General features: G+C 43.0%; 1 protein-coding gene across 1 annotated transcript in view; it reads left to right on the forward strand.

The window, feature by feature from the left end:
- LOC144763327 (uncharacterized) overlaps window positions 1-26,100 on the forward strand; it is a 1,153,250-nt gene that overhangs the window by 378,878 nt on the left and 748,272 nt on the right. Inside the window, exons 26-32 of the mRNA XM_078648815.1 lie at window positions 16,175-16,249; window positions 19,205-19,285; window positions 19,396-19,422; window positions 20,361-20,405; window positions 21,305-21,373; window positions 24,413-24,508; window positions 25,590-25,616. Of these exons, the coding sequence (XP_078504941.1) occupies window positions 16,175-16,249; window positions 19,205-19,285; window positions 19,396-19,422; window positions 20,361-20,405; window positions 21,305-21,373; window positions 24,413-24,508; window positions 25,590-25,616 (420 nt within the window). The remainder of the gene's footprint in view (window positions 1-16,174; window positions 16,250-19,204; window positions 19,286-19,395; window positions 19,423-20,360; window positions 20,406-21,304; window positions 21,374-24,412; window positions 24,509-25,589; window positions 25,617-26,100) is intronic.

Consider the following 26,100-nt stretch of genomic DNA (forward strand, 5'->3'; position numbering starts at 1 on the left):
GTTTTTTAAAACCAGTGATCGTGGTTTTAAAGTTTCTTTCAGTTTCTGTGATCTCCACCATCAGTGCTTCAGAGAGTCTTAGCGCTGTTTTGATAATTAGGACTAGCCAGTCGCGTGTACAATGCCAAGCGATCATGGCCCAGTCTTTGCGGAAGGTCGCATCATTCAGGAAGATACGAGGGGCATTAGTAACTAGCAACCCTTTGGGTGCCGCATTTGACATCAGATATTGTTTAAGGATAGTCCCATGGAGAATGGTGCGGATATGCTCTCTTTTTTTCTCTGTGAGATTTTCCCATTCAGTGGTATTAGCTATTGCCTGTGATATTTGGGGATCTGCAAATATCGATGTGTCCGACATCAGTTCCTCTATCTCTGATTCGGAATATGTCAGGCCCATGTTCGCCATGGTGGAGTAGTACAAGTGAGGCAAAAGGAGTAAATCTTTAAAACCCAGCAATGAAGGGGATTTTCTTGCCGGTAGTAAAAAGAAGCTCTCACAGCTGTGCGCTGCTATAATACTTAACAACAAAGGGAGAGGTAGGGAGAAGGAGACACTCTCTTAGTCCCCAGTCAGTTATGCAAAAACAAGAAAAGAGAGGTCAGATCAAACACTTGGTCAATCTAAGTGAAATCTCTATAGACCACAATTCAAGGAGTCAAAACAGGAATTACCACATCCGATTAGGAGTCAAAACAGGATTACCACATCCGATTTGGGTGGTAAAGAAAGCCCTCACACACTGACCTGGTCAGTGTCATGCTTCATCATCGGGCCCCACCGAAAGAGGCCGAATGCCTCTTCGGTGTGCTACGACGCCAGAAAGACTGCGGAGCTGGTTTGTGTGTGGGGGGCGTGCTCTTGTTTACAGTGAAATATTAAAAGTGCCTAAAAAAAGGGTATCAAAAACAAATTTTAATGAATGATCCCTGAGGCACAAAGCAAAGAGTATTATGTGTCTGTATTTACTTGCCAAGGTTCAGGATTGGTAAAATACAGGATATACTCAAATTCTTTTAGTCAACATGTTTCAGCCATAAGGGTGGTATATTACCGAGGCATTCTTCAGGACTAAACCCCGGCGGTATGGGCTCTCTAATCACCCACCCTAACCTGGGGACGTGAAAGTGAAAATTATAAAAGTGAAAAAAGTGCGTAAAAATGTTGGAAGAGTAAAATACTCAATTCCAAAAAATACTCCGTAAATTTGGAGTGTCACTGCACCTGTAAAGTGAAAAACAAAGACAAACAGAAGACAGACATGAACATTGTTAATATGAGCCTTCCTTCGTTGTCATAGTGCTCCATGATATGTGGCTCAAGTGGTGTTCCCAAAGTAAACATAGATTTTATGCACCATCCAGATAGCCCCTAGAGGATGATAGCAACTAGCTCTGGGAAGTGATGTGCTAGAGGTGTGCTATTTACAAGACAAACGATTAAGAATGGGGGGATTAAAAACGCAAATGCATGTACTCCTTATGAAGGGATCAATGGACCTCAGAGGTCTGTGCCCCTCAAGTTGGTAATAGAAGGTATAACTCTCACTTTCAAAAAGGGCGCTACTAGCACCATGGGTCTCGGGAGGGGATCGGAGCGACCTGGCACATCCTAAAAAAGAAGAAATGGTATAGTTGCAAAAGCCTGTGCACGAGCAGATACTTAGCTCTATTGGCAGATGGAGCAGCGGTCTCGTTTTCAGTGGTTACTCACGCCCTCAGCGCTCTCGACCCGCTGCAAACCTGGTTGTGGCCTCAATGTCGGACCCCGAGGATAGAAAGCCGGGGTCGGTAAGCCTGTTTTTACTGGGAAATTGAAAGACAGAGGATATCCAGCACCTATCCTGAGTAAAGGTTTCAAGAGAGCGAGGAACCAACCAAGGGAGGCCCTGCTAGAGGAAAAAGTCACCAACCCGGGATCAATTCCCCTCACGTGTGTGACTACATACAGCAGCCTGTCTAACATGATGAAAAAATCCATAAACAAACATTGGAACATACTGACCTCTTACAGGGAGAATTGGGAGAAACCTCTATTCTCTTTTAAAAAAGGTCGTAGTCTAAAAGACGCCCTGGTGCACACCCGTCCAAAGGACAAATTCCCTGAACCCACGCCTACAGTCACCAGCGCATGGGGTATGCCAAAAGTTGTAGGGCATTTCCCGTGCTCTAACTGTAGTGTCTGCCATCTGACAGAGGCGACCAAAACTCTGTCGCTTGAAGCGGGCAAAGTATGGACCCAAAGAGAACATACTAATTGTAACACCATGAACGTGGTGTATTTGATCACGTGTCCATGCCAGCTACGCTATGTCGGCATGACAACGCGCAGAATAAAACAACGTATCTGCGAGCATTGGAGCAATGTTAGATGCAAAAAACTAACCACTAAATTGAGCCGCCACTTTCTGGACAGAAACCACACTCCGAATGACATGAGGTGGACGGTAATCGAAGAGGTGAAGGGTACAGCCAACATAACCAGTAGACTTTTCGAAAAGGAGCAACGTTGGGTGTATCGTCTGGGCACCAACGTTAATGGGCTTAACGATGACATTCCTTGGAGCTCAATACTATCTTGAGAGAAGTATTGCTATTTCTGATCTACTACTCCAACCATTACTGGGAACTATCTGTCTGCCAAAACCAGTCACTCCATTTCCTGTGATTCTCATTAATGACTAGTTACATCTAAAAAGTCCAGTCCTGACACCCAGAGTCTAGACCTTTTTAGTGCCATGAGCGTTTGCTCTAAGGTAGAGTCCTTTGCCTCCAACATAGACCTATTTGTGCTAATGCTCTAAATAAATGACGAGAACCTAGTAGTTCTGGATCTACTAGTATTTCTGGCATTAGCGCTACAACGCTATTCGTCCTAGCAACTTTGTCCTCACTACCCCGGTGGAACACTACCAGCCGACATCCAAGCCTCGTTTTGAACAAGACTGGGCCCGCCGGGGTGGGCGTGTGCGTCCCAAGCCTCGCTTTCGGCTAGACACGCCCACCCGGAAACAGGTCGCATACGCGACCGAGCTCCTTAAAAACAGGCTTACCGACCCCGGCTTTCTATCCTCGGGGTCCGACATTGAGGCCACAACCAGGTTTGCAGCGGGTCGAGAGCGCTGAGGGCGTGAGTAACCACTGAAAACGAGACCGCTGCTCCATCTGCCAATAGAGCTAAGTATCTGCTCGTGCACAGGCTTTTGCAACTGTACCATTTCTTCTTTTTTAGGATGTGCCAGGTCGCTCCGATCCCCTCCCGAGACCCATGGTGCTAGTAGCGCCCTTTTTGAAAGTGAGAGTTATACCTTCTATTACCAACTTGAGGGGCACAGACCTCTGAGGTCCATTGATCCCTTCATAAGGAGTACACGCATTTGCGTTTTTAATCCCCCCATTCTTAATCGTTTGTCTTGTAAATAGCACACCTCTAGCACATCACTTCCCAGAGCTAGTTGCTATCATCCTCTAGGGGCTATCTGGATGGTGCATAAAATCTATGTTTACTTTGGGAACACCACTTGAGCCACATATCATGGAGCACTATGACAACGAAGGAAGGCTCATATTAACAATGTTCATGTCTGTCTTCTGTTTGTCTTTGTTTTTCACTTTACAGGTGCAGTGACACTCCAAATTTACGGAGTATTTTTTGGAATTGAGTATTTTACTCTTCCAACATTTTTACGCACTTTTTTCACTTTTATAATTTTCACTTTCACGTCCCCAGGTTAGGGTGGGTGATTAGAGAGCCCATACCGCCGGGGTTTAGTCCTGAAGAATGCCTCGGTAATATACCACCCTTATGGCTGAAACATGTTGACTAAAAGAATTTGAGTATATCCTGTATTTTACCAATCCTGAACCTTGGCAAGTAAATACAGACACATAATACTCTTTGCTTTGTGCCTCAGGGATCATTCATTAAAATTTGTTTTTGATACCCTTTTTTTAGGCACTTTTAATATTTCACTGTAAACAAGAGCACGCCCCCCACACACAAACCAGCTCCGCAGTCTTTCTGGCGTCGTAGCACACCGAAGAGGCATTCGGCCTCTTTCGGTGGGGCCCGATGATGAAGCATGACACTGACCAGGTCAGTGTGTGAGGGCTTTCTTTACCACCCAAATCGGATGTGGTAATCCTGTTTTGACTCCTAATCGGATGTGGTAATTCCTGTTTTGACTCCTTGAATTGTGGTCTATAGAGATTTCACTTAGATTGACCAAGTGTTTGATCTGACCTCTCTTTTCTTGTTTTTGCATAACTGACTGGGGACTAAGAGAGTGTCTCCTTCTCCCTACCTCTCCCTTTGTTGTTAAGTATTATAGCAGCGCACAGCTGTGAGAGCTTCTTTTTACTACCGGCAAGAAAATCCCCTTCATTGCTGGGTTTTAAAGATTTACTCCTTTTGCCTCACTTGTACTACTCCACCATGGTGAACATGGGCCTGACATATTCCGAATCAGAGATAGAGGAACTGATGTCGGACACATCGATATTTGCAGATCCCCAAATATCACAGGCAATAGCTAATACCACTGAATGGGAAAATCTCACAGAGAAAAAAAGAGAGCATATCCGCACCATTCTCCATGGGACTATCCTTAAACAATATCTGATGTCAAACGCGGCACCCAAAGGGTTGCTAGTTACTAATGCCCCTCGTATCTTCCTGAATGATGCGACCTTCCGCAAAGACTGGGCCATGATCGCTTGGCATTGTACACGCGACTGGCTAGTCCTAATTATCAAAACAGCGCTAAGACTCTCTGAAGCACTGATGGTGGAGATCACAGAAACTGAAAGAAACTTTAAAACCACGATCACTGGTTTTAAAAAACGGTTGGACGAACTCAATAAGGAACTGAATGAGTACAGAGATAATTTGATGCAGTCGAAAGCAACCAAATTACAAAAAGATCAAAAAAAGTTTGAGTTTGAAAAGGTGTATCCCTATTCTGCTCCCACTTTCACCCCCCCTACTCGAAACAACAACAAATCTGACCACTCTGATGATGAGTCTTCCAACAGCAGTGGATCGAGCAATAGCTCATTCAAGCAAACAAAGGGAAGAGGGAATCGTGGAAATAGAAACGCAAGGGGCAGACAAGGGAACCAAGGTCAACATCATCAATGGCAACCACCTCAAATGATGATGGGCCATAATCCCTTTGCCTTTCACCAACCTCAGTTTCCTTTCATGGGCTGGAACCCAGGTTTTATGCCCCCACCCAATTTCCAGAACCAACAAAGGCAGCCTTTTTTAGAGAGCGGCCGGAGAGGGAGAGGAAAGAGGAGAGGCAACAACCGAGTTACCTGGGAGGAGGACGACTCTGTAGCGAGCCACACTCGCAGCAACCAACAACCAGGAACGAGCGGGATGTAAGCCTAGTGACCAACCTTTCTACCAGAGTACTAACACCCACTGAAGTCCAGGTGCTTGAGAAAGGCCTGGGTTTTGTTCCTAAAGCCAGACCTGACAAGTTCAAACTTCACTGTGAACTTGCCAGTTTTTTCCGAAAACTTAAACTGAAAGCTTTTTTCGAAGGCAAGGATGACCCCAACGAGGCTACAAGAAACGGTGATACAGGTTTGAGACCAAGTTCAACCTTCACCCCCCCTCCTCACACCACGCCTGCAGCGATCACAACCTTTGAGCAGGCTGTATTCAAAGACCTAGAGTCCTGTGAAAACCCCGTAGTTTTCGGTAATTTCAGCACTGCTGAGTATCAAGCACTGCAACAACTGCAAAATGACAGCACGATTACTATCAAGCCGGCCGATAAAGGCGGGGGCATCGTCATTCAAGACACTATTGACTACGAGAAATCATGCTATCAATTGCTTGAGGACACTCGGAACTACACCCCACTAACAGTAGACCCCACTGCAGTCCTCACCAATAGGATTACGACCCTTGTTGAACAGGCAGAGGAAGAAGGACAGGTGTCCAAAAACGAGGCTGCGTTTCTGAGGAATTCCAAATGTGTGATACCCTATTTTTACACATTACCGAAAATGCACAAAAACAGACTTCCTCCACCAGGCCGTCCGATTGTCTCGGGTATCGGTTCTCTCCTTGAGCCCCTATCCGAATTTTGTGACTACTCCCTGAAACCTTTGGTGCAGTCCACCCCAACTTACCTCAAGGATACCAAAAGTCTCCTACGCCTACTATCAGATGTAACCTTCCCGGAAAATTCAGTCACTCTCGTTACCCTGGACGTTGAAAGTCTGTACACGAGTATCCCCCAGGACGACACGATCAGAGTCCTGGCAGAATCACTAGACTCCACTGAATGGGATCATCAAACACCCAAAGCCTTCATTATCGAGTGTGCCACAATTGCCCTTAAAGAGAACTTCTTCTCTTTTAAAGACAAGCTTTATCTACAATGCTCAGGGACCAGCATGGGCAGCATTTTTGCTCCAAGCGTGGCAGGGTTGTATGTAGCAGATTTTGAGGCCAAATACATCCTGCCTACCTCCCAATCTTTCTCATCTTCAATGCTCCTGTGGAAGCGCTACATAGATGACATCCTACTACTATGGACTGGGAATGACACCGATCTTGATCTATTCCTTAATTGGATTAACACCCTAGACCGCAATTTGCGGTTTACAAACACCAAGAGCAGATCTGAGATTGTCTTCCTCGATGTTGAGATTTCGGTGCAAGGAGCTGGCCTTAGGACTAAGACACATCATAAGCCCACTGCAAAAAACAACCTCCTAGAGTTCAGTAGCTTTCATCCCCGCCCTTTGAAGGAAAACCTCCCCTATGGGCAATATTTGAGACTTAGGCGCAACTGTACCTCCCTTTCGGACTTCAAAGAACAGTCCTTAAACCTTACTGGGAAATTGAAAGACAGAGGATATCCAGCACCTATCCTGAGTAAAGGTTTCAAGAGAGCGAGGAACCAACCAAGGGAGGCCCTGCTAGAGGAAAAAGTCACCAACCCGGGATCAATACCCCTCACGTGTGTGACTACATACAGCAGCCTGTCTAACATGATGAAAAAATCCATAAACAAACATTGGAACATACTGACCTCTTACAGGGAGAATTGGGAGAAACCTCTATTCTCTTTTAAAAAAGGTCGTAGTCTAAAAGACGCCCTGGTGCACACCCGTCCAAAGGACAAATTCCCTGAACCCACGCCTACAGTCACCAGCGCATGGGGTATGCCAAAAGTTGTAGGGCATTTCCCGTGCTCTAACTGTAGTGTCTGCTATCTGACAGAGGCGACCAAAACTCTGTCGCTTGAAGCGGGCAAAGTATGGACCCAAAGAGAACATACTAATTGTAACACCATGAACGTGGTGTATTTGATCACGTGTCCATGCCAGCTACGCTATGTCGGCATGACAACGCGCAGAATAAAACAACGTATCTGCGAGCATCGGAGCAATGTTAGATGCAAAAAACTAACCACTAAATTGAGCCGCCACTTTCTGGACAGAAACCACACTCCGAATGACATGAGGTGGACGGTAATCGAAGAGGTGAAGGGTACAGCCAACATAACCAGTAGACTTTTCGAAAAGGAGCAACGTTGGGTGTATCGTCTGGGCACCAACGTTAATGGGCTTAACGATGACATTCCTTGGAGCTCAATACTATCTTGAGAGAAGTATTGCTATTTCTGATCTACTACTCCAACCATTACTGGGAACTATCTGTCTGCCAAAACCAGTCACTCCATTTCCTGTGATTCTCATTAATGACTAGTTACATCTAAAAAGTCCAGTCCTGACACCCAGAGTCTAGACCTTTTTAGTGCCATGAGCGTTTGCTCTAAGGTAGAGTCCTTTGCCTCCAACATAGACCTATTTGTGCTAATGCTCTAAATAAATGACGAGAACCTAGTAGTTCTGGATCTACTAGTATTTCTGGCATTAGCGCTACAACGCTATTCGTCCTAGCAACTTTGTCCTCACTACCCCGGTGGAACACTACCAGCCGACATCCAAGCCTCGTTTTGAACAAGACTGGGCCCGCCGGGGTGGGCGTGTGCGTCCCAAGCCTCGCTTTCGGCTAGACACGCCCACCCGGAAACAGGTCGCATACGCGACCGAGCTCCTTAAAAACAGGCTTACCGACCCCGGCTTTCTATCCTCGGGTTCCGACATTGAGGCCACAACCAGGTTTGCAGCGGGTCGAGAGCGCTGAGGGCGTGAGTAACCACTGAAAACGAGACCGCTGCTCCATCTGCCAATAGAGCTAAGTATCTGCTCGTGGACAGGCTTTTGCAACTGTACCATTTCTTCTTTTTTAGGATGTGCCAGGTCGCTCTGATCCCCTCCCGAGACCCATGGTGCTAGTAGCGCCCTTTTTGAAAGTGAGAGTTATACCTTCTATTACCAACTTGAGGGGCACAGACCTCTGAGGTCCATTGATCCCTTCATAAGGAGTACACGCATTTGCGTTTTTAATCCCCCCATTCTTAATCGTTTGTCTTGTAAATAGCACACCTCTAGCACATCACTTCCCAGAGCTAGTTGCTATCATCCTCTAGGGGCTATCTGGATGGTGCACAAAATCTATGTTTACTTTGGGAACACCACTTGAGCCACATATCATGGAGCACTATGACAACGAAGGAAGGCTCATATTAACAATGTTCATGTCTGTCTTCTGTTTGTCTTTGTTTTTCACTTTACAGGTGCAGTGACACTCCAAATTTACGGAGTATTTTTTGGAATTGAGTATTTTACTCTTCCAACATTTTTACGCACTTTTTTCACTTTTATAATTTTCACTTTCACGTCCCCAGGTTAGGGTGGGTGATTAGAGAGCCCATACCGCCGGGGTTTAGTCCTGAAGAATGCCTCGGTAATATACCACCCTTATGGCTGAAACATGTTGACTAAAAGAATTTGAGTATATCCTGTATTTTACCAATCCTGAACCTTGGCAAGTAAATACAGACAACTAATACTCTTTGCTTTGTGCCTCAGGGATCATTCATTAAAATTTGTTTTTGATACCCTTTTTTTAGGCACTTTTAATATTTCACTGTAAACAAGAGCACGCCCCCCACACACAAACCAGCTCCGCAGTCTTTCTGGCGTCGTAGCACACCGAAGAGGCATTCGGCCTCTTTCGGTGGGGCCCGATGATGAAGCATGACACTGACCAGGTCAGTGTGTGAGGGCTTTCTTTACCACCCAAATCGGATGTGGTAATCCTGTTTTGACTCCTAATCGGATGTGGTAATTCCTGTTTTGACTCCTTGAATTGTGGTCTATAGAGATTTCACTTAGATTGACCAAGTGTTTGATCTGACCTCTCTTTTCTTGTTTTTGCATAACTGACTGGGGACTAAGAGAGTGTCTCCTTCTCCCTACCTCTCACTTTGTTGTTAAGTATTATAGCAGCGCACAGCTGTGAGAGCTTCTTTTTACTACCGGCAAGAAAATCCCCTTCATTGCTGGGTTTTAAAGATTTACTCCTTTTGCCTCACTTGTACTACTCCACCATGGCGAACATGGGCCTGACATATTCCGAATCAGAGATAGAGGAACTGATGTCGGACACATCGATATTTGCAGATCCCCAAATATCACAGGCAATAGCTAATACCACTGAATGGGAAAATCTCACAGAGAAAAAAAGAGAGCATATCCGCACCATTCTCCATGGGACTATCCTTAAACAATATCTGATGTCAAACGCGGCACCCAAAGGGTTGCTAGTTACTAATGCCCCTCGTATCTTCCTGAATGATGCGACCTTCCGCAAAGACTGGGCCATGATCCCTTGGCATTGTACACGCGACTGGCTAGTCCTAATTATCAAAACAGCGCTAAGACTCTCTGAAGCACTGATGGTGGAGATCACAGAAACTGAAAGAAACTTTAAAACCACGATCACTGGTTTTAAAAAACGGTTGGACGAACTCAATAAGGAACTGAATGAGTACAGAGATAATTTGATGCAGTCGAAAGCAACCAAATTACAAAAAGATCAAAAAAAGTTTGAGTTTGAAAAGGTGTATCCCTATTCTGCTCCCACTTTCACCCCCCCTACTCGAAACAACAACAAATCTGACCACTCTGATGATGAGTCTTCCAACAGCAGTGGATCGAGCAATAGCTCATTCAAGCAAACAAAGGGAAGAGGGAATCGTGGAAATAGAAACGCAAGGGGCAGACAAGGGAACCAAGGTCAACATCATCAATGGCAACCACCTCAAATGATGATGGGCCATAATCCCTTTGCCTTTCACCAACCTCAGTTTCCTTTCAAGGGCTGGAACCCAGGTTTTATGCCCCCACCCAATTTCCAGAACCAACAAAGGCAGCCTTTTTTAGAGAGCGGCCGGAGAGGGAGAGGAAAGAGAGGCAACAACCGAGTTACCTGGGAGGAGGACGACTCTGTAGCGAGCCACACTCGCAGCAACCAACAACCAGGAACGAGCGGGATGTAAGCCTAGTGACCAACCTTTCTACCAGAGTACTAACACCCACTGAAGTCCAGGTGCTTGAGAAAGGCCTGGATTTTGTTCCTAAAGCCAGACCTGACAAGTTCAAACTTCACTGTGAACTTGCCAGTTTTTTCCGAAAACTTAAACCGAAAGCTTTTTTCGAAGGCAAGGATGACCCCAACGAGGCTACAAGAAACGGTGATACAGGTTTGAGACCAAGTTCAACCTTCACCCCCCCTCCTCACACCACGCCTGCAGCGATCACAACCTTTGAGCAGGCTGTATTCAAAGACCTAGAGTCCTGTGAAAACCCCGTAGTTTTCGGTAATTTCAGCACTGCTGAGTATCAAGCACTGCAACAACTGCAAAATGACAGCACGATTACTATCAAGCCGGCCGATAAAGGCGGGGGCATCGTCATTCAAGACACTATTGACTACGAGAAATCATGCTATCAATTGCTTGAGGACACTCGGAACTACACCCCACTAACAGTAGACCCCACTGCAGTCCTCACCAATAGGATTACGACCCTTGTTGAACAGGCAGAGGAAGAAGGACAGGTGTCCAAAAACGAGGCTGCGTTTCTGAGGAATTCCAAATGTGTGATACCCTATTTTTACACATTACCGAAAATGCACAAAAACAGACTTCCTCCACCAGGCCGTCCGATTGTCTCGGGTATCGGTTCTCTCCTTGAGCCCCTATCCGAATTTTGTGACTACTTCCTGAAACCTTTGGTGCAGTCCACCCCAACTTACCTCAAGGATACCAAAAGTCTCCTACGCCTACTATCAGATGTAACCTTCCCGGAAAATTCAGTCACTCTCGTTACCCTGGACGTTGAAAGTCTGTACACGAGTATCCCCCAGGAAGACACGATCAGAGTCCTGGCAGAATCACTAGACTCCACTGAATGGGATCATCAAACACCCAAAGCCTTCATTATCGAGTGTGCCACAATTGCCCTTAAAGAGAACTTCTTCTCTTTTAAAGACAAGCTTTATCTACAATGCTCAGGGACCAGCATGGGCAGCATTTTTGCTCCAAGCGTGGCAGGGTTGTATGTAGCAGATTTTGAGGCCAAATACATCCTGCCTACCTCCCAATCTTTCTCATCTTCAATGCTCCTGTGGAAGCGCTACATAGATGACATCCTACTACTATGGACTGGGAATGACACCGATCTTGATCTATTCCTTAATTGGATTAACACCCTAGACCGCAATTTGCGGTTTACAAACACCAAGAGCAGATCTGAGATTGTCTTCCTCGATGTTGAGATTTCGGTGCAAGGAGCTGGCCTTAGGACTAAGACACATCATAAGCCCACTGCAAAAAACAACCTCCTAGAGTTCAGTAGCTTTCATCCCCGCCCTTTGAAGGAAAACCTCCCCTATGGGCAATATTTGAGACTTAGGCGCAACTGTACCTCCCTTTCGGACTTCAAAGAACAGTCCTTAAACCTTACTGGGAAATTGAAAGACAGAGGATATCCAGCACCTATCCTGAGTAAAGGTTTCAAGAGAGCGAGGAACCAACCAAGGGAGGCCCTGCTAGAGGAAAAAGTCACCAACCCGGGATCAATACCCCTCACGTGTGTGACTACATACAGCAGCCTGTCTAACATGATGAAAAAATCCATAAACAAACATTGGAACATACTGACCTCTTACAGGGAGAATTGGGAGAAACCTCTATTCTCTTTTAAAAAAGGTCGTAGTCTAAAAGACGCCCTGGTGCACACCCGTCCAAAGGACAAATTCCCTGAACCCACGCCTACAGTCACCAGCGCATGGGGTATGCCAAAAGTTGTAGGGCATTTCCTGTGCTCTAACTGTAGTGTCTGCCATCTGACAGAGGCGACCAAAACTCTGTCGCTTGAAGCGGGCAAAGTATGGACCCAAAGAGAACATACTAATTGTAACACCATGAACGTGGTGTATTTGATCACGTGTCCATGCCAGCTACGCTATGTCGGCATGACAACGCGCAGAATAAAACAACGTATCTGCGAGCATCGGAGCAATGTTAGATGCAAAAAACTAACCACTAAATTGAGCCGCCACTTTCTGGACAGAAACCACACTCCGAATGACATGAGGTGGACGGTAATCGAAGAGGTGAAGGGTACAGCCAACATAACCAGTAGACTTTTCGAAAAGGAGCAACGTTGGGTGTATCGTCTGGGCACCAACGTTAATGGGCTTAACGATGACATTCCTTGGAGCTCAATACTATCTTGAGAGAAGTATTGCTATTTCTGATCTACTACTCCAACCATTACTGGGAACTATCTGTCTGCCAAAACCAGTCACTCCATTTCCTGTGATTCTCATTAATGACTAGTTACATCTAAAAAGTCCAGTCCTGACACCCAGAGTCTAGACCTTTTTAGTGCCATGAGCGTTTGCTCTAAGGTAGAGTCCTTTGCCTCCAACATAGACCTATTTGTGCTAATGCTCTAAATAAATGACGAGAACCTAGTAGTTCTGGATCTACTAGTATTTCTGGCATTAGCGCTACAACGCTATTCGTCCTAGCAACTTTGTCCTCACTACCCCGGTGGAACACTACCAGCCGACATCCAAGCCTCGTTTTGAACAAGACTGGGCCCGCCGGGGTGGGCGTGTGCGTCCCAAGCCTCGCTTTCGGCTAGACACGCCCACCCGGAAACAGGTCGCATACGCGACCGAGCTCCTTAAAAACAGGCTTACCGACCCCGGCTTTCTATCCTCGGGGTCCGACATTGAGGCCACAACCAGGTTTGCAGCGGGTCGAGAGCGCTGAGGGCGTGAGTAACCACTGAAAACGAGACCGCTGCTCCATCTGCCAATAGAGCTAAGTATCTGCTCGTGCACAGGCTTTTGCAACTGTACCATTTCTTCTTTTTTAGGATGTGCCAGGTCGCTCCGATCCCCTCCCGAGACCCATGGTGCTAGTAGCGCCCTTTTTGAAAGTGAGAGTTATACCTTCTATTACCAACTTGAGGGGCACAGACCTCTGAGGTCCATTGATCCCTTCATAAGGAGTACACGCATTTGCGTTTTTAATCCCCCCATTCTTAATCGTTTGTCTTGTAAATAGCACACCTCTAGCACATCACTTCCCAGAGCTAGTTGCTATCATCCTCTAGGGGCTATCTGGATGGTGCATAAAATCTATGTTTACTTTGGGAACACCACTTGAGCCACATATCATGGAGCACTATGACAACGAAGGAAGGCTCATATTAACAATGTTCATGTCTGTCTTCTGTTTGTCTTTGTTTTTCACTTTACAGGTGCAGTGACACTCCAAATTTACGGAGTATTTTTTGGAATTGAGTATTTTACTCTTCCAACATTTTTACGCACTTTTTTCACTTTTATAATTTTCACTTTCACGTCCCCAGGTTAGGGTGGGTGATTAGAGAGCCCATACCGCCGGGGTTTAGTCCTGAAGAATGCCTCGGTAATATACCACCCTTATGGCTGAAACATGTTGACTAAAAGAATTTGAGTATATCCTGTATTTTACCAATCCTGAACCTTGGCAAGTAAATACAGACACATAATACTCTTTGCTTTGTGCCTCAGGGATCATTCATTAAAATTTGTTTTTGATACCCTTTTTTTAGGCACTTTTAATATTTCACTGTAAACAAGAGCACGCCCCCCACACACAAACCAGCTCCGCAGTCTTTCTGGCGTCGTAGCACACCGAAGAGGCATTCGGCCTCTTTCGGTGGGGCCCGATGATGAAGCATGACACTGACCAGGTCAGTGTGTGAGGGCTTTCTTTACCACCCAAATCGGATGTGGTAATCCTGTTTTGACTCCTAATCGGATGTGGTAATTCCTGTTTTGACTCCTTGAATTGTGGTCTATAGAGATTTCACTTAGATTGACCAAGTGTTTGATCTGACCTCTCTTTTCTTGTTTTTGTACAACAAAATAAGTCAAGTGGGGTAGGGTGGGGAAGCAATTGCCAAACTTGTGGATGGGGGAGCAACATGAAGAGTGCAGGGCGTGTGGATGTGAAGGGTAAAGCTGCACTCAGTGGAGTGGTGGAGCTAGCAAGAAAACACATGCCTCCAACCAAATGTACAATGTTCCTTGTTTCCATAAGAGCTAGTCTAGCTTAAGTGTCAATCACACTCTTTAGAGCATCATCCAAAGGCTGAGCCTCCTTTGCCTTCAACGGCTGCACTTACCAACAGGCTATAATTGACATATTATTAAATATTCTTTAGGAACAATAGTAAGTACCCCAATCTCCATTTACCCTCTGTGGATACTAATGTTTTTTGTGTCTCTTAGGGTGAAAAGGGTTCCACAGGGGGCACTGTAAGTATACTATTTGATAATGAAATGTACATCGCTTTGTATTGAATGTTAAAAACTTTATAATCAATGTGCATGCAGTGTGAATACTGATACATCAAATCAGCAAAGATCAGGGAAAGGAGTGCCTTTCTTTTGTGCAATCAGACCATTTAGTAAAGGCACAACTAGTAGTTGTTTTGACGATCTGAGGTCAGCTATTGAAAAAGATACTTTTTTGGTAACACTTTTTCTAACGTGAATCCTACTTTCCAGAAAAACACTTGTCCTAATAGCTATCGTCAGGGAGAAGAACTGAGGGTGAGAGCCTTTGCCTTTAGATTCAAGGCATAAATAGGACAGGCAAATGCCAGGACTATCACCATTTTAACTGTAGAGCCTGGTATGTTTCTTTTTCTCTTTCTTTTTCAAATACAACTACCCTCAATGGCGATTCCTTGGAATATACTATTTCTATTAAATTAAAATGATCATAAGCCATTCACTTGATAGTTATTAGTTATTCATTTTTTTGGGTAATGAGTGATGGAGAGACATTCCGTGCAGCCTACTTTTAATAAACTGTGCTAATCAGGAATCACTCATGGTATTTTGTGTCAAAATCTATTAGAATGTACTTGATAGATTCATGGAAGTTGTCAGTAAATAACGTTTTCTGGGCCAATTCAGCCTTCTTTTTTTCCTGCCCAATACAAAAACACAATCTAAATCTGAATTAAGCTCTTGTGTTTGTCTCCTTTTCTTTCATTCACCCATAGGCAATTTATCTGATAAACATGAATATTCCAGAGTGAGGCAGACAGGGCACATGCACATGTATGCGCATTCACCCACATACCGAAGCACACACGATTTTGTTAATAAGCTCCGCAATACCTGTGTGATGATAATGTCATGTAGCAATCTTACTACGGTTGTAACCTGTCATGTCACCAAGCAAGTTCCGTATACAAATTTGTAATACATTTAAATTTCTGCCTGGAGGCGCACTGCTAGTCTAGATGTAGAGAAAAGTGACTATACTACAACTTATAGGATGCTTAGATTGAACACATGAACAATCAGATGGGATCACTGTGATGATGATAAATGTAAGGCTCAGCTGGCTTTCTGAACTAAGCTTGGGTGGTACTGTTCAAGCAGAGGGTATGGCATGTTCCACTTCAATTTCATGAGTGTTTTTGCCTTGGTACAAGGAGCATGGAATTAGACTCTGCTAGGGTTTAGTTCCTCGTTATAGTCTCCAGTGCACGCGAATTCACCTCTGAGGTCTCGAGAGCATCTCCTTATGGCTCTTTAAGAAAGAACACGGAATACTGGTCCTAGGCTTCTCCCTTTGTGGTTCTAGATGACTCAAGTACCCTGGTATTTATGCTTCTGTGTTCCTAATGCTCCCCTTCTCCTTGTCCACTGCAGAGTTTTACTGGTCTACAGAGCGGAGGAGGCTACGACTCTTTTAACTTTGCTTCAAAGGGCGAGAAAGGGGAACGGGTGAGTATCCAACATGAACATTAATGCAAAGAAATACATGCTACAATTGTTACCATTTGTCATGAAATAATACTTAACTCCTCGTTATGAGTGGCCTCATAATTCCGAGGTGTCATTAGTGCACCAAAGAGTGGTGCATCTTTTGCTTAACGTGGTGACAACACCTGGGATACATTGAAATGGTATTAATATCTCTAATTAATAATGCCTTGCCCAAGCTTCTACTAAAATGGGGTGCTCAAGTATCACTTTAGAAAAGACAAATTGTACCACAGAGACTTGATCGATCTTTTACAGGGATTTTATTTCATAATACAAGACCTTCCTACTTTATCAAGGCCTTCTCTGGTTCATATCGACTTGCATGGACCTCAGGCCTGCACAATGACTGGGATAATAATGAAGACAGAATTGAACAAACATAATCGAGAGTGCCTCTGGGACACTCTTGGAGATGGGGGAATGGTAATAGGAGTGTACACTACATTTCATATAGTTGTTATGTCAGAATATTTTGTTTAGAAAACATTGGCTAACATAAGTATTATGTCACAAAAATCATTAAAACAAATATCATCCTTTTGGTAGTAGATGTCCTACTATTAACTCGAATAGCCTATATTTGTGTTAACCATATTTAGTACATAATAGTTATGTCATATGCTATTTTGACAATTATATTCTAGAACCATACCAGCATTTAAGAGTTAGAAACAAAACTTGAGCAATTTAGTTCAGTTCTAAAAGTAGAATACACATTTACCAAATTGGGAAGCTATATATATATATACGGCAATTAAATCCGCAAACATTAATAAATGCTGGAGAGCAGTTACGATGAAGTAGTCCAAAAAGGGCTCTCACTATCGAGTATCATAATCCTTGGAAAACTTTGCACAGCACATAGGAATGTCTTTTAAAAACTTAATAAGGATATAATATTAGATTAACTGGCACATGCATCAACGTAGGCTTTTGCGATTCCTAAATAGCAATTTTTAAGGAATCGCTATTTAGGAATCGCAAAAGCCTATGCATGTAGGAATCGCTATAAACATAGCGATTCCTAAACATTCCTTAATTGCTAATCGCAAATTGCTAGTCACAATTAAGGAATGCTGTCCCATTCATTCCTATGGGCCTGTAGGCCCATAGGAATGAAGTGGAGATTGCATGAGCAATTTGCGAGTGCCAGTAGGTACTCGCAAATTGCTCATGCAATTTCAAGGGTGCAAGGGTGTCAACATGACACCCTGTTGCACCCCTGAAATTGATCTCTGCACATATGTTGCACACACACATGCCCTAAGGGCATGTGTGTGCGCAACATGAAACTTTGAAGTTTTAGCAAATTACCATGAAGTTCAACTTCATGGTAATTTGCTCCTCCTATTAGCGAAATCGCTATTTTTTTTAACTTTCATGCATTACATTTAAGGAATCTCAATTTGGGATTCCTTAAATGCAATTACAATTTAAGGAATCACAATTTAGAGATTCCTTAAATCGCGATTTTTGCATTTGGGATGATGCATCCCAAATGCAAAAATACTGGTGGCAAAGGAGCGGATTCTGAGAATCTGCCCGTTTGCAACCTGTATTTGGTTTGATGCATGGGGCCCTAAGGCTTCTTTTTTAGTGAATTTTCACAGATTGAGGCCACAACTAATCAGTTTGTTGACCACATTAACAGAGTTAAGTCCTCAGACAGGGAGGGGCCTGATGGTCATTCCACTAATGCTCAAATTCGTAGGAACATACTAGGCTTTGACAAGCAGAGAAAAGCTCTGCATTTATGCCTTATCTCAATTACTACTGAAGTGTATGCTGTATTTTCTAAGTTATTCAGTTGTCTTTAGTCCATATAGTTGAATCTGACTTTACCAAAATGAGGACGATTACCGTAAATCTCATTAGCATTATGAGTAAAGTAGATAAAGGTTCACTAGATTCACTCATTAATTATGGAAATGTTATCAACCACACTGAAATGCAACGGATTATGTACATTTTGATTTGTTTGTGTTTTTAACATACAAAAAGATCCCAATTTACAAATCAAATAACCAACAAGAACTTTATACACCATAACGTGTGTCCTCAAAGGGAAAACTATTCATATTAATTTAATATGTTTTTCGGAGATATTGATGATGATCTGCACATAGCATAAAAACCGAGCTACACCAGAATATACAAATATAAACATACTGAATACATATGATGACTGCATGTAATTAAAAAACATACTGGGCTACCAAGTTAACAAATGTATCACCCCAATGCCACATAATATGCATCATCTATTCTCAACAAATTGAGAAGGCTAACAAAACAAACTAGAATTTGTCTAAACGAATCAAAATGCAAACAATCCAGTGAGACTCATGCAACAGGTAAGAAAGAAAATGATCAAAAACAGTCAACAATTGTTCTGACACGTCTAAAGTGTTTACTGCAGGTCTTCTTCAAGATGGATAGTCCCATAGTAAACTAAATGCATAAAATACGTCACGCTCTTTAAGGGAATTGAAGACATGGCCTGCATGTTCTACCCAGTGAGGGATTGTTGAGCGATGGAACTGTGTAAGTGGACATGAAGTGCATTGAGATGAAAATAGAGGTTAAGGAATGTGATACGATAGGAAGTCTTTCCACTTCTGATGTGAATGACTAGGGACTCGGACTCGGACTAGGGACTCAAAACATCTGGAATAGGACAACGGACGTCACAATTATCTAATACTTTTCATACAAACCAGACATACACACATACTCTTATTTCTCACACATATTCATGCACAAACACACACCAGTATTTTTAGTGGCAATCTTTTTAATTTTCCCAGTTGAATATATCTTTTGGATATGTTAAATATTTTTCTAACTTGTATAACCTTTGCCGTAAAGTGCTCCATGTAACGTGTTTTCACTTATTCTTCCATCCCATTTTAGGGACTACCTGGAAAGAATGGAATACCTGGTCTTCCAGGTAGGCCTGGGCGCACGGGTCCCCCAGGGTCTCCTGGGCTGATGGTAATTACGGCAACAAATCTAAAACAATGGTTGCAACATTCACACATTTATCAACCCTTATGTTTTGAAAATCCTAAATCTTTATTCTCTTTCTTTTTAATATATTTTAGGGTCTTCAGGGTATCCAAGGTGACATTGTGAGTACAACAGAGTATTTCAACTATATTTACTTTCTATGGCCCATAATAACAAATAATTAAAATGATTGCTGACTACTCAAACTATATGTGTTTGCTTTATGTATTGGTTGCTGATAATGATGTATGCAGCTGTGCAACAAATATCGTAGGTGCCCAGAGTTCGCACCACATAACTTGCTGCACACACAGTAGTTCCTCTAAACAATGCCTTTAATGTGTTTATTGCAATGTAGTGTTAGGCTTTCGCACAGAATCGTTGCTTTTTATGGTTGTATATACTCTTTGGTCTGTCGATGTTGCATGCAGTTTGGTGTATGTAAGCTGCATATTGTGTTGTGTTCTGTGCAGTCTCTCATCCACTGAAGAAGGTATTACCCATGGATTGCAGGTGCTTGGATCTTGGTTACTTTAATGGAACTGCTTCCATTTTCGTAGAAGTTCCTTCTTTGAATATACTTGTTTCTACTTTGGCTTCACCGTGGTGTATTAATTGTGGTCTCAAGGAGTTTGGTTTGTATTTGTTTAAATACAATATGGTGGTTTACAAAGGACGGTCCTAGAATAGGATCAAAAACGAAATAACTGGTTAGATGAAGCTTTGGAGATCCCGTTGTTAACTAATGATTCATACATTTCGGGTGAATTTGTGCAAAAATGACATTCTGTGCTTGTATTCAAGCTTGTTCTCCTAGATCGGTGTGTTCATGCATATGATGCTTGTGTTTATGTTTTTGAGAGAAAGGCGATAAGTCTTGAAAGGTATGAATGTTTGAGGAGGGCCTGCAATGCTGAGTGTGGACAATGTGGCTTTTCATAATATTGTCCTGGATGGAATGGATGAGGGTTAGAGTTTGACCTGCTGGTGGCTGTACGGGGCACATTGAATGGCGCCATCATGATCTGGAAGTAACTTGAGCCCTATTGCTTTTTTACAGGGACCTCAAGGGTATCCGGGCTCACCGGGACCCAAAGGAGACAGGGTAAGTTGTTGTCTATTTTCCTTTCATATCCTTGACATGTTCACGCAAAGGAGATTGTAAAACTCTTCCCACGTCAAAGTGTTCCTATCAAGGTCTGTTTCTCAACATTATGACACAATCTTTGCCCTGTGATGGTATATTCATGAGATTGAATAGATGGGCAATAGAGAGAAAACAGCCTTTTTAAAGTAATCCCACCAATATATCACCTGCTCTCACTCAGACAAGGGATGGGACCTGCAAAAATCCCAAGGGCAGACAGAGAGGCTGCATTTATAGCGTACAAGCTCTCATTCTGTAATCAGCCTCTCGCATGTCTGTTGTAATTATACACGCCTTCAGCCTCTGAGAAGGGGCTTTTACGGGGTAAATCAGACACCAAGCTCCATGATGTGTTAAGGGTAAGAGCTGGATTAGTGAATGGTAACTGATAGCGTAAGGGTTAAGTTAGGGTAAAGACTAAGGCTAGTGTCGCTGTCATGGTTGGGGTTGCCTAAAGGTAAGGGTTAATGTAAGGTGTGGCGTTAATTTGGGTCAATGGGTTACTGTTCAATTTCTATTAGGGGTTCAATGTGGCTTTCGGTATAAATTAAGGAGTAGCGGAATAGGAGATGAACTTCAACTTTTATTTTCTATTTTTACTTAGAAATGCGTTAGCCTCAATTTTCTTGTAGCAGCTTTTTATGCAAAACAGTTTTTGGGGATGCCGTTCGTTCACATATTTGATAAATGGTCAATATTTTACAGCATTGAAGGGTTGCACGCTTATTATCTGTAAATCAAGGTGGGGTGTTTCTGAGTTGTTTTGCAGTGACAGTACTGTTATGAATCGAAGTATGAATGACCCAGAGTAACACCATATTCACTACAGCAATGCGACCTGTTCATTCTATTTCCAGGGAGAGCCGGGCTACGTCATAGGAGGGTCCGACCTCGTCCCCGTGAGAAGCGGCTCCCCTGGGCCACCGGTGAGTGCACTGCATCACAAAGCATGGGCCTTCCAAGGAGGGATCATCTCAGAATGAAACCATTGGTTTACATTCATTAGCTCTCTCTTTTTCTCCCTCTCTTTTATTCTTTTTTCCCTGGTTTATGCTCTTGCTCTCTGTTTGTGAAGAAAAAAATCCCCTTACTGAGTTTGTTAAATTAAAGGTGTGCCTTGTAAATATATTGGGAATTCACAGGTAAAGCCTCAGATTTTGAAAAACATGTAAAAGTTAACTCCCTCTTTATACATGTCTGTTTCTGCCTGCCTGCCTGTCTGTCTGTCTGTCTGTCTGTCTGTCTGTCTTGTCTGTCTGTCTGTCTGTCTGTCTGTCTGTCTATCTATCTATCTATCTATCTATCTATCTATCTAGCTAGCTAGCTAGCTAGCTATCTAGCTATCTATCTATCTACAAACTATTTATCATCCACACTTCCATCTATCCGTTAGTCTCTTTCACCTCTCTTACTCCCTATCACTATCACTACCTTTCTTTCTCCTCCTTCCCTCTGGTTTTCCTGCCTTCTTGCTCTCCTTCGCGCCACTTTTATCTTTTTCACTGTCTCCTCTATCTCTTGCGCTGTGCTGCATTTTACACTCCTACTTGTATTGTATGCTCTGTTCTCTCTTTGGATCTCTGTACCTCGTTCTCTTTACTCTAATTTACTCTAATTATTCCGTTATTCTATTAGGGTTCTTCCTCTCTCTCTCTCTCTCTCTCTTGCTATGCAACACTCTCCTTTCCCATCATTCCTCTCATTGTCTCTCCATGGTGTATTATCCCATGTTATTTGACTATATTTTTTACGTTTGCTTTACCTACTTTAAAAAAAGATCTACTAATATTTACTTAGCAAAATAGTTGCTTTGCAAGCCATAAAATATTGTAATCAACACAAAATAAAAACACTACATCATTTTACATTCATTTTGTCCAGGCACCACACTCCCTTAAAATCCTGTACAGAAATCTATTCAGAAACCATCAATGTTGATAACTTTAACTATTGAACCCGTCACTTCCATCCCTCAGATGTCTCCTTTTGGCGACAGTTCTCGTAAGTGTAAAGGGCATACAAATGTTACATGTATCCGTGTCCCATTAATACCTTTCCCGCAGGCCCAGGACGGCTTTGCTCTGCAATGGTTTCTCAATGCCACAGTTTTACTTGGCTCAGATGTAATGCCAAGTGTCTTTAAATCATACCTCGATTAGGAAAATTCAAATACATTTATTCAGGTGGTGGCTAATCCAAATTCTGAATCAGGGCCTTTGCTTCAGCATGCCATAATACAGGAGTCTTTATCATCATATGATCCTTGAAAGCCCGCAGTCCTAGTAGCTGAACTTTGCCCTGTTACTTGCATATCCTCACCTATCTCATTGCAATATATCAGAATCTCCTTTTCTTTGCCATGGTTATCTAGCGGGACTTTAAATAATAAGCCTTTCTTCAGCGTTTTTTTCACCAAAAGAGTGCAAGTGCTTTATCTTTCTCTTCCTTTCAGATTCTACAGATCATGTCTGGGTTTGCAGCTGTCCCAACAGCCCTTTCAAGCTATCCGAATACGCACCTCAGTCGATTTAATTCCTTATAGTGCCTTCCTAGAGCTTTTTTTTTATCTGTAAACATTTTAATGAGGCAAGGAAGGGTACCATATACTCAATCACCCCACACATGTTATCAGTATAAGTCTTACTTTCTTTTTAAATCCCATTCCCTGAAAGTCTTCCGGAGTGGCTACAGTCCAGTCCAAGGCTTAATCAAAACAATGATAATATGAATGAGGGCTTGACTTCCTCCACTGAAAACAAAGGACGAGTCCATGTAACGCATATTGGTTTGTTTCTATCACCTCTTTCATCCCTGTAGCTCTCTTCAGTGTACTTTCATGTTCTCTCTCGTTCTATACCTTTATTGTTTCTCTCTCTCTCGCTCTCTCTTTCTTTACTCCTCTCCACCCTTCCGCCTCTATCTTTTTGCTCGCTTTTTTGGGATCTCTTTCTCTCAGACTTTGTCATTTTTTCCCTTTATTGGTCTCTTCTAGTCTCTTCTAGTCTCTCCTCATGTAAATATCCGTCCCTTTGTACACCTGAAAGTACAAACAAATCTCTGCGTGCCAATGGACACTAATCAGCTGCCTCCAGTCCCACAAAAGTGTGAAGTGGAGGTCAGTGTGCGCCTCTTGGCCAGTAAAGCATTTTGGTCCGAAAGTTAACATTGATAAAACACAGAAGTGGACCGTGTGCAACATTCCAATGTGTGAATATAGACCTATCACCACATGAGATGTAAATTAACATTTTTTAACTTCTGTTCTGAAATGATGTGCAAATTCGCCTACTGAAATGTGGGGTATTTTATTGCAAAAAGTTGCCCCACCTTAAAACGTGGGGTTCACCTGCCCATGAAGTGTGGCTCACTGGTTAGAGGAGGTAGACCCTGAAGCAGAGGTCAGACCTGGGATCAGGGTTCAATTCCCGACGCGGCAGGGTCTTGGGCCCAAAATATCCACGGACTCGATAATTCTCGTTTCGGTGCCTACTTGAATCACGGGTTCACACTCTGCAGCTCTGGGCAACAGCATGCTTAATCTCCACTACGGCTCCCCCGCGGCGGGATGCCTGGCTTTCACCTTGGGGATGCCCAGTACGGGTATCTCACAGGGAAAAGCCAGGACGGGTTCCCAAGGCAAGCGCCGAGATGCCTACGGGTAATCGAGCGCTATATAAGAACGCATAATAATATAATAATAATAACATGAGTGCAGGTGAGGTCATGCTGGGTCAGTAACGGACACTGCATTGCCCCCAACTTATATCTGACAGATTCACGCACTGTACGCTGACTCCCAAACTTATTTTTTACCTCCCCTTGTGGCAACCCCGCTCAGCAGCATCTGCTCTCCCTGATCTGGGACCAGCCTTTAATTTTCATAGGAAACAAGGTCTCAAGTTGTGCTGTGAGGTGTGAATTGAGAAGTGTCCCGAACCCCATAACACATTTTGCTGTTCCTCTAGGGAGCCAAGGGGCAGCCGGGATATCCTGGAGTATCCGGCCCACCAGGACTTCCAGGGCAGCCAGGACCCCAGGGACCACCAGGGATATCCGTCAAGGTTTGTGCATGTGCTTCCTTTTAAGGTGTTTGCTGTATGATCATAACACCTTGCTTCCAACCCAACTCATATAGCCAAGCATTGAAATTGCAGCACCAATTTTCACTTCTGTGCACTCAACATCAAAGCAAATAGATGGGGATTTTAGAATAGTAAAATGACACCTGGGTGCATGTATGTGCCATGATGATAAATTGATAGTTGATATTTTGACAAAGATGTTGTGCCATACAACAATGAAACTGTGCTTTAAAGGATGGCAGTTTTTGAAGAACTATACTTTTCTTAAACTGGAGGACAGTGCTTTGTTTTTAGTGCAAACAAAATGAATACACTGCTGCCACCATAAGCAGTTTTTGACACTAACAAACATTGATCTTGTGACCATTATTGTTGCATTTAATATCTCATTCTCCTTGATTGCTTAAAAGCAAAGGGCACCCAGTTAATTGCTTTAATATGTCCGTACTGCCATATCAGACTGGATGCATGTTGTATTGCTTTATTGAATTTGCACTGTAATTTAAAAAATCGTTTTTATTGCTTGTTTTTATTTGATTTTAATGTGTTTATCTTATATGTTTTCTTCAAAACTGAATAAACAATGTTTTGATTGATTAAACAACTTTCTTTATTAACTATATTGGTTTGGGAATGTTATCATTTTCGTGCTTAACTGTGATTTTTGGTGCTGTTGCTGTTGATATGTCTCACACACTTTCTTTGAGGTAGGGCTTGCTGCTTGTGCCAAGCAATCAGGGGTAAACATAGGATTCCTCACCAATGCTTGCTTTTAATTTTAGGCTCTCTGCTGTTTGGCTCAGCTCTAATTTTCAATAGAGTTGAGATGTTTAGACAATCTGAACGATCTGTTAGGGAGACGCTTTAGTGGCTAGGATATGGAGGTGCCCTGGCCTTTTATATTGATCCTCATGTACTCACCATTCTTGAGGTAGTCCTTCTCTTTGCCCTTTTTAAAACTTGTACACCTGCAACCCAGTGCACATAGATTCCAGACCTTTTGAGTACACTAATGCTACGTGAATCCAATTGTGACCGTCTCCTCACTGATGTTTTTTAGGGAGAGCCAGGAGAAGCCGGTCAGCCAGTAAGTAACTTTTATAACTTACTATAATCAAATGAACAGGTTTATTTTTTTTTACCAGGGGCTTCGATTGTGGAAGATTCTGTATGAGGCCTGTCTCTGTATTGTTTCCCATATTTTTATCTCGATTATTCTATCTCTAACTTGGTTTAGACATTACCTCATTCCCTCTCTTGCAGTCTCTCTTTTTTTGTATTCTTCAATCTATAAAAGAATGCTGTGCATTGTAGTTTTCTTTTTTGTTTACAGTAGTCTCAATTACTGCTGTGTTTATATCTGTTAGCATCTCTTAACTACACTCCTCTGTTTTTATAAAGTTAGCTCTGTTTGCCGCATGAGCATCATCTTACTGCATCTATTTGCATCCTTTTTTTGTTTGGAAAGGTATAATGGTGAAAGCCTATTTGATTATTATTTCAGAACTACAGCCTAACATATTCTGAAAATGTCATATTAAAATAGCAATCTTCCAAAAGTTGTTGTTCCT

Source organism: Lissotriton helveticus, chromosome 1_1, assembly GCF_964261635.1.
Source record: "Lissotriton helveticus chromosome 1_1, aLisHel1.1, whole genome shotgun sequence".
Taxonomy (NCBI): Eukaryota; Metazoa; Chordata; class Amphibia; order Caudata; family Salamandridae; genus Lissotriton; species Lissotriton helveticus.